The 14,908-nt window shown below is 30.8% G+C and overlaps 1 protein-coding gene across 1 annotated transcript; it reads right to left on the bottom strand.

Annotated features, from left to right (window-relative positions):
* Window position 1: 1 nt before the first annotated feature.
* On the bottom strand, window positions 2-14,314 carry LOC124534772 (clavesin-2-like). Its single transcript, XM_047110783.1, has 6 exons — window positions 14,243-14,314; window positions 5,351-5,500; window positions 4,934-5,028; window positions 4,048-4,189; window positions 1,870-2,063; window positions 2-1,107 (listed from the first exon to the last, which is right to left on the bottom strand). Exons 2-6 carry the CDS (start codon window positions 5,490-5,492, stop codon window positions 808-810), a joined length of 873 nt encoding a protein of 290 aa, XP_046966739.1. The 5' UTR covers window positions 5,493-5,500; window positions 14,243-14,314; the 3' UTR covers window positions 2-807.
* Window positions 14,315-14,908: the final 594 nt, after the last annotated feature.

The raw sequence follows: 14,908 nt of genomic DNA on the forward strand, positions 1-14,908 counted from the left end.
CTATTGTAATTCTTTGTCGTAAGTTATAACTATTAATAATAAAGTATTAAGTACTTGTTGCTTCGACTGCTAACATAATCAATCTTTTATTTAATAAGATTTAAAATATAGATTCATGGTCGAAATGCTATCAGCAGTATTACCAACATATAAATATGAATCAAAATTGTACTGTAAAGTTTTGTATATTTTTGTCATTTATTAACATCACCATATTTATCTATATTAATATTATAAATGCGAATGTAATTGTTTTAGCTCTTCGCTCTTAAACCGCTGAACCGACTTAGATGACATCTGCTATGAGGATAGGTTGATTCTCGGGAAAGCGCAAAGTACACTTCCTTGATTCATCCCGTGAAGGGTAAAATGGGGATGACAGGTTATGCACTATCAGTAAATTTTTATTAATGTCGTACGGGTATGTTTTTGTGTATGAGTGAAGTCACAGAATCAGCTAGTATACTATTAAAATGGATGTTGGTGAATGTAATTGCCATTAACAGCCCTATTTTTAGGGCTTAGGGTTTCAAGTACTTTGATTATGTAGGTTTGTATACTATCCTATACCCCGTGTTGTACTATCCGCACTCGACAATAGATGGCGCTGTAACACATTTACTTTTATACCGTTGAACCGATCGTCACTGGCATAAATCTGTCGGTTTTTGTGTGTATGACATATAAAAAATAAAAAGGAAAAGAATAAAAATATGTCATTCACTTGATTAGGTAAAAAAAATATTCAAAAATACACCCTGATTCCATATTTGAAGAAAAACCCAAGGAAATTAAAAAAAGTAATAATTACTTTTTCACAGTAAAACCTAATTCTCTTAACTCTTGAACCATAAAATCGTCCTTATATCTGTCCAGTTTTCTGACCCACTCCTCGAATGAAATCACATGTCGACACCTCCCACCGTATTCGGGGGGGAGGTATTCAGGGTCGATGTGTTTATGGAGGGAGGACATGTCGTAGCCGTGAAAGTGCAGCCGGTCCCAGGCAGCTGCTGGTATGAACTGCTTGAACACGTAGAAGAAGGTGTTCAAAATCCAGTTGTACCTGATGACGTGAAGTGCGTGGATCGGTATTGGGAACGACACCTGGAAAAATACATTATTTTATTATTAATTTTTTTTTTATTGATAGTAATATAACCTACGTGGATAGCACATTTGGTTACTTTCCCTATTTGCAAAGGATAAGGCGTTCGACTTAGAAATCATTTGAATTTTGAATGACTAATCGTTATGAGATTTTTGGAGCTGGCCACTTTTTACAAATAATTAAAATATAATATAATGTAATAGATGGAGAGATAATTTGAATCCATACGTTTTAATAGTGTGAACATCTTTATATATTAAAATACTGTATATATGAAGTACACGTCAAAAAGACGATTAATTTAGATGAAAAATGAGACGAAAAATCTTAATTGTGTTTTGTCATTCATTTTTGCAGGTACTCTAACTTTATTCAGCTTTGATCAAAAACAACAATTCATCTAAATGTCGAATATATCATTTTTAGGGTGCTCTATAATAATGATTCTGAATAATAGTTTATGAAGGAGATTTATTGCATTCGAATTTTTAGACGTAAGGCTTCGATTATAGCAAACAAGATGTCTACTTTGTAGAAATAGCAATTACTTAATTATATTACTCAATCAGTGTTTTATTTATTACTGAGGTTTGTAATGCTAACTCGAAATGGAAATAAACTAATCGAATTAAAGATTTTTGTGATGTTGTTATTAAAAGTTAATGTATTTATCATTGTTACAAAGTAATTGAATATTTATATTTAAAAAATTGGAAATATAAAAAGTTACTTAAGTCGTCAAAACTAAAAACACTCACCCCCATTAGGCTGACGATCTGGTGCGCAATGGTAGGTGTTAGATGCCTAACATGCCGAATGCTAAGACCTTCTAAATCAACTATTATGGTAACACCCAGGATTTGTAGCTTTGGCTGCAAGGCGGCCACTTCGTCCATAACAAGAGCACAGCGTACTACGTCTTCTATTGGGACTGTATCTGTATCCCATCGACCTGTAAGTTTAGAGAGTATTTCTATTAGAACAAGCAATATTTCGTATTGTCGTGTTCCATCTTGAAGGGTAAAGCTAGTGTAGCTAGTTGGCAATAATGTCCAAGGTTGGCTGCGCATTGGCGATGTAAGGTATGGTTAATATTTATCACACCAGTGATCTCTTTGGGCCATGGTGACATTTACGGTGGAATATGCGTCCAACTACCAATACTTCAAATAACTATTTCCGTGATACACACAAAAAATGGAGTTTAGTAAAAACTTAACAATAACCATTACAATTGAAATTCATATCGGAATACATTGGGGCTATACTCAACCCAAAGCAGTAAAAATCGTCGAAATCTATTCATAAAGAAAGAAAGCTATATCCGAAATTATGTACATTTATGGATTCAGAACCGCTTCTTATGACGTCATTTTTTACATGACAGGAGTGAGAAATAAACTTGTGGGTCTTCCGCGAAATTTTTGTATTGATTCAATAGAATTGGAGTTTCTCGAAAACAATTCTTTGATTTTGTTTACGTTTTAATTTTTTTTCTTATACAGACGTATTAATAACTAACCGTTCAGCGATTTCTTTCCGCTCTCCAATATTAAATCTTTGTTTGACCACAACAATTTAATGAATTTCAATCAATAAAACCTCTTTTACACATTTATGACTAGAGCCTTTCAAAATGAGACTATAACCAATTTTCTACGTGCTGTTATCGTCCCAAAATCACAAGGCTTAAAAATGGCTTAAGCTATTAATATATAAAGTATGATAACGACTATTGTATTAAACATACATTTCCATTCAACACTAAATATAATATAGTATAACAATACTATAAATCGACACTTAAAATCAAATAAAAATAAAAGAATATATTTATTTTTGGCAAAGTTATTGTATCCAATCATACAGACAATCTCTTTTGTCAACTTCAAAAATAATTACAACGGTAGGTATCTGCTATAAAGTAAGCCATTAGTGACGTAACTTTAGAAAGTATTGTTACCTTATAAGTTTTTGTGCAATTGTTACTGTACTTAGTTTTTTCGTTTTATCAAAATTGCTACACCAATATAATATCGTAATTGCGATCTCTGATGCTATTTTTAATATCATGTTCAGCAAACGTCTTAAGTAATAATTTATGCAAGAAACAACGAATTACATAGACGAATATGTTAGCAATTTGAAGTTAAAATTCGTCTGTGTATTAATTAAAAAAAAATTGCTTAGTTTTTAAGAAGAGTAAAATAGTATATATATTTATATTTATATATATTTCTTCTAAAAGCGAATATCTTAATCACCTTGAGAAATCCGTATATATTTTTGGTCTGGGAATCTAAAAACTGGTGGCCTTAATTATTTATAGAGCCGAGATGGCCTGGTGGTTAGAACGTGTACATCTTAACCGATGAATTCGGGTTCAAACCCTGGCAAGCACCACTGAATTTTCATGTGCTTAATTTGTGTTTTTAATTCTGACCTAAAACCATTATGTGTCTTATTTCCACGAAATTCTGCTACATGTGAATCCACCAACCCGCACTGGGTAGCGTGGTGGAATATGCTCTAACCTTCTCGTAAAAGGGAGAGGAGGCCTTTGCCCGGCATGGAAAATATACAGGATGTTATTATTATTTATTTATTATTATTTTTTTCTCCCTTTCTCACATTATTTATTACACGCTTAAAAAGATGTCAGAGTTAGTTGCCACCCCTGATAATTATTTAAAAATAAAGATGTAAATATTACTCGAAGATATATATATATAAAGTACATTTTGTGTAGAATTTCTAAGTATACAGATTTATCTTACATATAGAAAATATGTTTAAGCTACGTCATAAAACTTATAAGTATGTATTAAAAATTCGTCAAGCTCAGATCACCCAGTCGATCAATATGGTTTTGAGTATGTAATTCATTATATTATATATTAATTAATTTTATGTATGCTTAGATACAATTTGCTTACCAAATCTCATAAGTGTGATCCTGCCATTTACAGGACTATCAGGGAAGGTCCCTCCATACACATCTTTGACACGATGTAATCCAAATGCATTGCAGTGATATAAATACAAGTTCTTGCGACGGAAATCTTCATAGCGTACCATCTGAAAATGTTATCATATAACAAGATTTCGTAAGTTAAGCCTTACTAGGCTGACATTCTGCCTCTAATACGGCATTTGAGTAATGCAGTTTTGTGACCAAATGTAGTTATGAAGAAATTCAACAGATATTAAATATTTTATCATACTTTTCGTGTTGGTATATAAATAGAATCGTTACGTAATCTACATTATGTTATGTAAAATTGATCTATAGGAATAAAAGTTCACTTCACTTAAAACGGAGATTCATATTTTGAGTTTGGTCCATATTATGATGTTCCATTTAAAAATAATTGAATCGCGTTACGCAATAGAGGTTAAGAAATTCCTATTAACCATGCTTGTCAGTTTTACAATACAAATGTTGAACAGTAATTTTCATATTTCGTCGAGTGTTGAATGCTGGGAAAATTACCATAATAACAATCGCCATACTTAAGACTCCCTTCGTTCGAGAGGCATGTTTCCATGTCAAGGAATTTGTAACAGTCAGAGGAAATTGCGTTTTTATTCTGTAATATTCGGTTCGAGTGATCAAATCGTTAAGAATAGACGCAAAATGGACATAGCATAGTAATTACTACTTTAATTTTTTAGAATACATTTAATACATAAATCCTACTGAGGTTTGTAATGCTAACTCGAAATGGAAATAAACTAAACGAATTAAAGATTTTTGTGATGTTGTTAATAAAAGTTATTGCATTTACTATTGTTACAAAGTAATTGAATATTTATGTTTACCAATTTATGCGCAAGAGCCGGTATAAATCTCCGACATCTTAGGAATCGAAGGAGATACGCGTCGTCAGTCCGGCGTGGATTGCATTCGCCTCTCTCTGCAATACAGGAAAAAAATATTATATACAAATGTGATATTTACTATGCGTTTATTTCTTTTTGAGTTGTAGCAAAATATTAATCAATATATCTTAATAAAGTTAAAAATTCCAATAATAACGTTGATATTTTGCGGTGACCCTCAGCAATGTATAAAATATCTACTATGGTGTTATAATTCCCTAGTACACACAATTCTTTTTTACGCATAGTTACACAAAAGGAAGGGCTTATAAATTCAAAAGGAAAAAAAACATTTAAAGGTAATATATATTTTACATAACATTTAAAGATATTGACATTTAAATCGTTTCCACATACGATATATCATATTCCTCAACTCTTCAATGATTATGTGTCTCGTCTTTGGGTCCTCATTACAATTGCGACGAGCACACTCTTCAAACTCCGGATCTTCAAATCTGCTTATCTCCGCTTGAAATGCGATCTCCATAAAAGGCATCTTTAAATCTGTAAAAAAGTGTTAAAAAATAAACATTTCGATGATCATCTGGCAAGATTTGTGTGACTAGCAGATTTATTTGTTGGTACAACAATCTGTGCGTATAATTTTAATTTGTAATATTGCATAAAATATTGCATATATACATATCTCTACAGGTAAATATCGAATGTATAGAAGTTTCATTATTAATAAAATATAAAACTATTATATTATGTTTTGTAAAATTTTTGAATTATAATGGAAAATAAAAAAGAACTGACAGTACAAAAGCGTAGTAGAATAAATTGTTCATTATTTTTAAAAATATATTTTATAATTTTACTAGCTATCCGTCCTAGGCTCTCATGGGTACAATAACAAGGGTCTCAAACATTTATTATAGGTATACAAGTCCATGAATAAACATAAACAGTTCTTGTTTTTTTTTCTTCTAGGAAAGTTTAAATTCTATATCCAATAATATGCATGTTTTATACCTACATATGTATATATAAATCTACCTCTTGAATCACTGTTGTTTTTGAAAAACCGCATTAAAATCCGCAAAAAATCTAAGCTTACAGAGGGCGGGAAGCAACTTTGTTTCATACTATGTGAAGATTATTATTAAACAATGAAACTAAATCGCTACGACGAATATTTAATCTACAGGAAACGTAGTCTATTAACTCATAAAAATATAGGCCAAAAACACGGAAAAACATAACATTTCAGTACTTTTAAAAAATAAATTGGAAAAATTGTTGTAAAATAAAATTTTCAAAAATTATAAATCCATATTTATTTTCCTCGAATTTTTTATCATGATTATGTTCGAATTTCGAAAACTGGGCGATCGTCTGTTTATTCATTTACTTAACTTACTCTATGCTTATATCAACAGTTGGAAAATAAACTTCGAATATTTCCATAGTAGTAAACTTAAAAGGTTTTCGACTTGACCTTTTTATGCTTTCTCGCAGTTTGTTGATATTTTAGTTAGACATTGTTAATAGAGGGAAATAGATGTGAAATTTGGACGCGTAGCATAAGATGGTGACTTTATCGGTCAAATTATCAATTTAACAAGTTGATTTAATATTGTTTTTGTTCGTATTCTATGCCTCGTTTATCTAATTAAACTGAAGGTGTGTATAAACACTTTCAACACATTCGTTTTTGACACACAATCAACATATAAAGTAGATAGCACACGAGTCGTCGCATATGTATATTTGAAAAAACCGCATGTCTGTCAAAAGTGTCTTTACAGCAATAAAGGGCTGTAAAGGACCAGTGAATGTCCCGTTGATGGGCAAAGGGCAAAAGTTATTCTACCACATTATAATACACGATACGTGTGCCAGGATTGCATATGACAAGTTATTTCTCACGACAAATTAGGCACATTGACTATCTAAGATTCATGTTGGTACAGCGAGTCAATTTACATAATTACAACAGAAAATTCTCTTAATGTTGGCGTCAAATAAGAGAGTAGATCTTAATATGGATTGTAGACAAATTCAATCTCGCTTAAATACATAACTGTATCCCATACTATATGTATATAATAAATTATAAAGTTGAAACAAAAGATCAAGGGGTTAGATCACAGGAGACGCGCTTTAACAATACTGATCTGAATTCATTACTAAATGGGGTTATGATTCCTCAGCATCATTCTCTTGACCATACAACAGGTCAACGTATCCTTCTTCTGAAATTTCTTCCGATCAATCTGAACATTGAACAGGATCCATTTGATCCACGTCGCCTTTAAAAAAAATGTTTCTTTTGTCTTTGCCGACTTTCCTTTCATCAATATTCATATTAAATATCTCTATTGTCAAATCACAGCCATGCGTTCTCATTATATGTGTAAACAACGATACACAATTTCTCTTTAAGTTTGCATCGCTGGCGCTACTGCACTCTCTCACCTTGTCTATTCTTAATGATTTATGCAGTAATTGTTTTCAAATTGTATACTTCATAAATATTTTGTCACATTTTAGTATCTATGATCATATAATTTAAAAAGTACGTAGTTATGGTTGAGTGCTTACGTTCGAGATTTGAAAAAAATTTTTTTTTTTTTCATTTTCATCTTATTTAGGTTAAAGTTTTAAGGCAGTCCAAATAAATGTGGTACATAGCTAAATCGCAAGACCTGCTGTTATGTAGATCTTTGGGTAATACTTTTGTCCGGCTGACAAAGACATCAGCATTAATTATGACGATAGATAAGATGATGATAATTTTTTTGGCAAATTCATAAATCAATGGAGTGAGTAGGTAAAAGTCCCCAATCATCAGTACGGTAGAAGGAAACCAACTTACTAGCAAACCATTCCCCAGGTGAGATAACGAAAGGTCTGTCGACATACTCAATAATAAACTTCATATGGATCATGACTTACTCACCAAATATGTAGTTTTTTTATTCTGTTGATAGTTCCGTCCTATAAGTTAACGTATGAATTATTTTTGGCATTTCTAATTTTCTATTTACAAGCGGTACAATCAACTAAGATAGCTCATTGGATTGAAAAAGTGAATCTTAACCGCATAACACGAGATCGAATCAGTTGCGAAATATCGTGAGAAAATCAGAATGATAATCTGCCACATACTGTCACATAACATCCCGTACTTGAGCAGTGCGATGGAATATGTTCCAAATACACAAACCTAACCAGCTGTAGATTCATTAGTTTTTATTTTCTTGATGATAGGCTAAGTGTTTGTCTATCTGCGTAGGTACGAACCAATTCGTTATTCTACCACCAAACAGCAATACTTGTAATTGCTATGGTTGAGGGCCTCAGTTTGGTCAGGCACAAGAGACTATAAGTGTCATTGATTATGTGTTAGTGGCCACTTAACATTACGTGGTCAATTTGCCAGTCCGTCAATAAATTTCAAAAAAAGAACAGCGATACTATCTATGGACAAATCCCCGTGAAATTAAAAAAAAACATTATACTACTAAATTATAATAAAGGACGCTTTGCAGTTGAGCATAGGATAGGGTAATACAATGAATAATATCACAATGGCGATTTTTAATAGGATCCTTTATAACGTTACGTCGACGGATAACATTATAAAAATGGTAATATTAGCCGCGTGCGTCAAAATGTTTGAAGAATATTGCATACTTATACATTCATACAGTACTTTAACATGTATTTATTGTAATATCAATCATCAGTATACTGAACCATAGGACTACCCTAAAGAAATTATTTTAATAATACTAAAAAGCGAAAGCACGACAGATTAATGGGAGTTTAAAATTTAAGCAAGTACATATTCGTGGGAGAAAGTTTTTAATGTTGCCAAAGTAAAGAAAAAGTCAACGCAGAAAGTGACCCTTAACGCACTTTCTGATAAAATCGATACATAATAAGCGTTGCAATTATTTAGCAAAAAAAGTACAATGTACGTAAAAATTTTTAATGCCGAGATTTTTCGGAAAATGCAATTATTAAATAGGATTATGTTCAATATTCATAAAGAAGTTCATCAATCGCTAAGTCATAAGTAGTAAAAGTACTTTCGAGTATAGGTTTAATTGTAAACCATTGCAATGCAAACAGTATACACCTATGTAGGTAAGCCATTATAATCGTTTCCTTCTTTCGTTACGCAAAGAGATATTAAAAAGTCATTACTATCTACGATTATTCAAACCAATGCGTACAGTACTAGCACATAGCTTATAGTTTCCTAGTATTGTCAGATTGCTCATATTTTTATTGAGTTTCTTTTTTTTATTCGGGTTTTAAATGTGATCACGACAGGTGCACTGTCGAAATGGCGGTCGAGCAAAATAAGTCTTTTGTATTAACCCCAAATAAAATGTATGATTTGGACACATTACGCTGTGTAAAAAATGGAATTTATATTATTTGCAATTTTAAACCAATATAAAAATTACGTAACGTTTTTTAAAATCATTGTCAAATGAAATTTAGTTTTAACCACTTCCATCCTAAATCTAGATACAATTTGACAATCAAGTATCGGGTCTGATCACGATTTTTGATTCAAATTGATTCTACGGATTTAATTTGACGTAGATAGCGATCACGATTCTCGTCAAGCTTTTGAGTGCGAATTATGATTTTTAGAAACGAAATGAAAGAAATATTTTTATTTTACCCGTAATAGAGAAAATTGACAGTTTACACTGAAATCAATACAATCTTTATTCAACATAAAATAAATAACACTTAGGTACATTGGAAAAATCATCGATTTTCCATTATATGATAACGTCATGAGGGGAGTATGATACAATTTGTACTTGAAATCTTCGTTATTTATGAGAAAAAATACGCTAAATGCCAATTTGTTGGAAATCAATTTTTGTTTGGCATAAATATATTTTTAACATCGGTATACTCTTAAAAAAAGTTTAAGTAACTGTGGGAATACCAGTCGCGAAAAACATGACTTGACATGTATACGTTCTAAATCCAAGGTTTGTGGTAGTGGGGATAAGTGACTCAATGTTTGAGAGGAACGGAATTACACATAGCAGATAATATGGTTTCATAATATACTTTAAAATTATTAAATGAAATTTCCACAGATACAGTTAATTCATATTGTATTTTACATGCTCAAGTAGGAATTCGACAATATCTAAGGACAACATTCAAGAAAATCTTCGATAATTATTGTTTATGTACTGTTACTTGTACTAATACTATAAACGTGGAAGTAATCTGTCGCTCTTTCACGGTCAAACCAATGAACCGAATTTGATGAAATTTGGTGTAAAGGAAGCTTGAACGCCAGGGAAGGATATAGGATACTTTTTTAAACTAACTTATGAATACCAACCCCTTAAAACAGGAGCGAAGCCGCGGGCGAAAACTAGTATGTTAAATGTTGGAATTTTCAACAAGCATATTGCGACTATGTTCTCTTTATCAACAAATACGGCAAACCGTCAATGGTCATGACTTATTTCTTAGAAGAAAGCTGAGAAAATGACGTATATATGTAGTGCAATACCAGTTTTTGACTGCGGGTTTTTTTGCATTAATAATATTTAATTATTTCACAGTTAATTTTAGACCGTGCAATAATTATATAGATATAAAAAATGATAAAAAAATACAACCAGTTATTTTGAATATAGACGTAGATTAATGACTTAAATACTTACAACATAAAAACAACTTCATTAAGTTTTTAATTAATTTATATCACATACTAGAGATCTGCCGGAACTTCGCTCGACAGCGGGGTGCTATCAATACATATAATAAAATTGTAGTTTCTGTTTGTAATATTAAAATAGCCCTTTTTTTACTCAATGCATATCATATATATGCATTGAGTAAAAAAAGTTATATACGATGCATACCAATATAACATTTTATACAATTTTGTCTGTCTGTCTGTCTGTTTGTTCCGGCTAATCTCTGGAAGGGCTGGACCGATTTTGACAGGACATTTACTGGCAGATAACTAATATAATAAGGAGTAACTTAGGCTACAATAATAATTTTTTTGTTTGTTAAATCCTAAAGGCGTACAAGGTCGCGGGCACAGCTAGTTCTATATACTTTTATTAGCTTACAATACATATAATAAATATATATTCATCTAGATTAAATGTTTATTTAAATAATATATTCAATGTTATTTCGATAAGGAAACTTTGTTGATCTAAGCTAGATTGTCATGATTATGTTTCCCATTTTTATAAACAAAGAAATGGTTACCGAATTATTTGCTAAAGATACTATTATATATAGAATATTATTATATATTAAATATTGAATTTTCTTAACGCAATTTGAATATGTGATAATTTAATCCTAGCTGAAAAAAAAAAATTAATCCAATTCCATACGATTTTCAGATTAAAGAAATGTCTTACAAAATTTACGTATTAATACACATTTTTAACTTCATTGCTCTATAATAATATCTAAAATATAATCGATAAAATTTTCCATTACACTACAAATATACCTCATATTGACAATTATAAGGTTAACTTTTAATAATTGTAACTATATCTAAATGAAAGTTGAGTTATAAAACGGTACTAAGATTTTTTGACTACTACTTTCACTTTGGATCGTAACCGTAACGAGCTATTGTGGAACAAAAAACAAACACAGAGAGGCTTATTGACAACTGGCTGTATAGAATATTTTAGACAATTTCCAAAATTTTAATTCATATTGGTTTGGGTATCTTTGAAGAAAATATCGTCGTTGATCTTGTGGCCAGTTATATATAACGGCTTTATTATATATATACTATTATATATAGTGTATATACTCTATTGTCTCGGATTGCACAGTAAGTCTTTGATCTTGGTTAGTAACAAAATCACATTGTTAGCAATTTTCGTTAAGTATGTACATAAAAACTAAAAATATTATAATAAATACTCTTTGTTTACAACGACATCGCTATAATTAGGAATGACTTCTATTTTTAAAATTAATGTCAAATCTTATAACGCATAAGCCTATAATACTATGAGTACCTACCACGCAGTGAATCTGGCTGAAATTTAAAAGCTGGCTCAAGGTTTAATTTTAAATAAATAAATAGGAGACAAAATGAGGTTATATTAAAAAGTTTTTAATTAATTTATGCTCATTTATATCAGTGATAATAAATTAAAAAAATAGTTATATTCAATTCGATATTTAAATGAGATATTTTATTGTACAAGAACTCTGAGCCGACAGTAGTTTTTAATGGCAGTTTTTGGGGAAAATCCTTGGCTAAACTGTACGTTCTAATGTGTTAGGTAACAATACATGATCATAAAATGCTACATTTTTGCTACACCGTTATCGCGTAACCGTTTCAAATAAAAGCCTGTTAACAAATGAAAAAATACGAAATATTTTTACATGTTCATTTTGTACGGTTCAGAAATGTCATCTAAATTTAAATTTAAATTTTCTCACAATGTTTTTCACAACAAAACATTATGCTATAGGTAACTAAAAATACGTAGAAACATAAAGTAAAAATAGCTAACTTATCGTTTTTAAAATAAACAATACGTATATTTCTTTTAATTAAAAGCATACCATTGGCATTCATTTGCATACACATCTGTATATTTACGCATATCTACATTTTTGTAAACAATTATCCGACAACACACGTGCAAGCTATTGTTCTTTATTGTACCATACCAGAACCTTCAGTTAACTGACAACAACTGTACAAAGTATCAAAGTAATCAGATAAGCGATGCGTGAACGCATTTAACACAAACGACAAGCATTTGTTTTTGTTTACACAATATAACGTTAAAAATAACCTTAAAAATAACTCTAAATATAACGCCATGCTTATATAGCGAACTTTATAAACATTTGTGTATATTACGTGACACACGTGTGACGTTTTATAGTAAAAACTTCTACATATGCTTAGATATTACAATCACATGCGTGCATTAGCTGTTTTTGTGTGATCAACCATTTATCCATTAACAGAAATCGTAAATCCTCTCAAGTATTTGCTTAGTTCGCATTCTCTTTATTCGCATTGACTCCGTATTTATTTAAACAAATCAATATTTTTTAAACACACGATACGAACATTTTTTGATCAGGAATTGATGAGTACTTGTATATATAAAAAAACTAGCTTGTGTAGATTGATTGAGAGTATCGCCCACAGAAACCTTTCGGATATCCACATATATATTTTTCAAACAGATAGGTGGATTGGCATTTAAGGCCCCTCCCTCATGCGTAAGCGGTCCACCGTTTATAGCATTCAATCCATTTGCACTGAGTATAAATATTCATTATCCTCATCATATCCTTACATTGCTAATGCCACACCAACCTTGGTAACATGTTATCTCCATTATATCTCCTGTTATACTGGGTCACTCAATTTCAAACCGGAATACAACAATACTGAGTATTGTTTGGCGGTAGAAATGTTTGATGTGTGGATGGACCTAATCAGACGGTTTTGAATAAGGATTTCCGCAATGTCAGTTTGTATCACGGTAATCTGAGTAACTACTGATCCTAGTCAGATTTGAACAACTATTATTGTATTAGATATAGCCTACTTGAGGAACGGTTGAAGCCATATAACTTTAAGCTAGATAGGATATGGTACAACAAATATTGCATAAAAAAAAATATTTTTATAAAAAAAAATGTTTTTGATAAGGTGATGTTTTTAATTGCAAAATATTATAACATATAGAATAACAATTATATTTCAAACTGTTTGCCGCACAAGTTACCTCTTATCGTAGAATTACCCTTAGATACAATTCCAATTAACACAAACCAAATGTCTTTACATTTATAGATTTAACCTTTCCACTGGAATATAATATTTTCAATGTTTATTTATTAAAAATAATTATGTTTACTTAAAGATAAAAAAAAACATTTGTGCAAATAGACAACACCCATTTTTTTTGGGTGCTCTATTGTCTTTATAGCTAAAATTAAAAAAGTTATAAGTCTATCTCTACATCGTAAAAAGAAAGTCGCTTCCCGCCATGTGTACGCTTAGATCTTTTAAACTACACAACGGTTTTTAATATAGTTTTCATTAATGAACAGAGTTATTCAAGAGGAGAGCCAGGAATTTCTAATTTCCTAGCAGGAAGAAATCAAGAAATTTTCCTTTTTATGATTGTCTTCAATGTAAATGTTGTAGGAATGCCTATATTTTAACCTCGTGCGGGTGCGGGTAGATAATTATTAATATTAAATAAAGAGTTCACTCACCTGTGATTCACTGCAGGTCTATAAATAAATAAAGGTAAATCCGCAGTATGTACGAACAGTGTCGGATAACGAAATATTAAAAAAAAAAAGATAAGACGAAGATGCTAAATACTTTTGTTTATATAATATTATTACGTTTACTATTTGGTATACGAAATAAACAAATTTTTCGAATAAAAATTCGAAGTAACTTTACCCGCGAATATTATTTTTGAAATTGGAACGTGTGTTTAAAAACAGCTCAGCACGGTATGTTTGTTCGAAATTTGAATTTGTCATTATTCATTTAAGCACCTGCTTGTTTAGTATTTTTATCACGAAATAAATGTTTTCTCACTGACAATGGACGGTCGTGATGAGTCCTCGAGTCATTTTGATAAGAGCATTTCACAATATGATGGGACTCTACATTTTCCTTTTTACGTTATTCTATTTTTATTTTAAATATTCACACAATTCACTTTTTATTAAGAAACGAAATAGCTTTGACAATATATTATTTGCACGTAAAATTTAATAATAAATTTGAAATAGCGCACTGTTAAAAAAAAAGTAGTGATAAACTTTTTGTTTTGAAATACAGATAAAAAAATGCTTTAGCGACGCACGAGTTATCGAGCGAGAGGTCGATAAGCGTTTAAATTAAATATGGGTAAAGTAGCCGAG

This window comes from Vanessa cardui, chromosome 13, assembly GCF_905220365.1.
Source record: "Vanessa cardui chromosome 13, ilVanCard2.1, whole genome shotgun sequence".
Classification (NCBI taxonomy): Eukaryota; Metazoa; Arthropoda; class Insecta; order Lepidoptera; family Nymphalidae; genus Vanessa; species Vanessa cardui.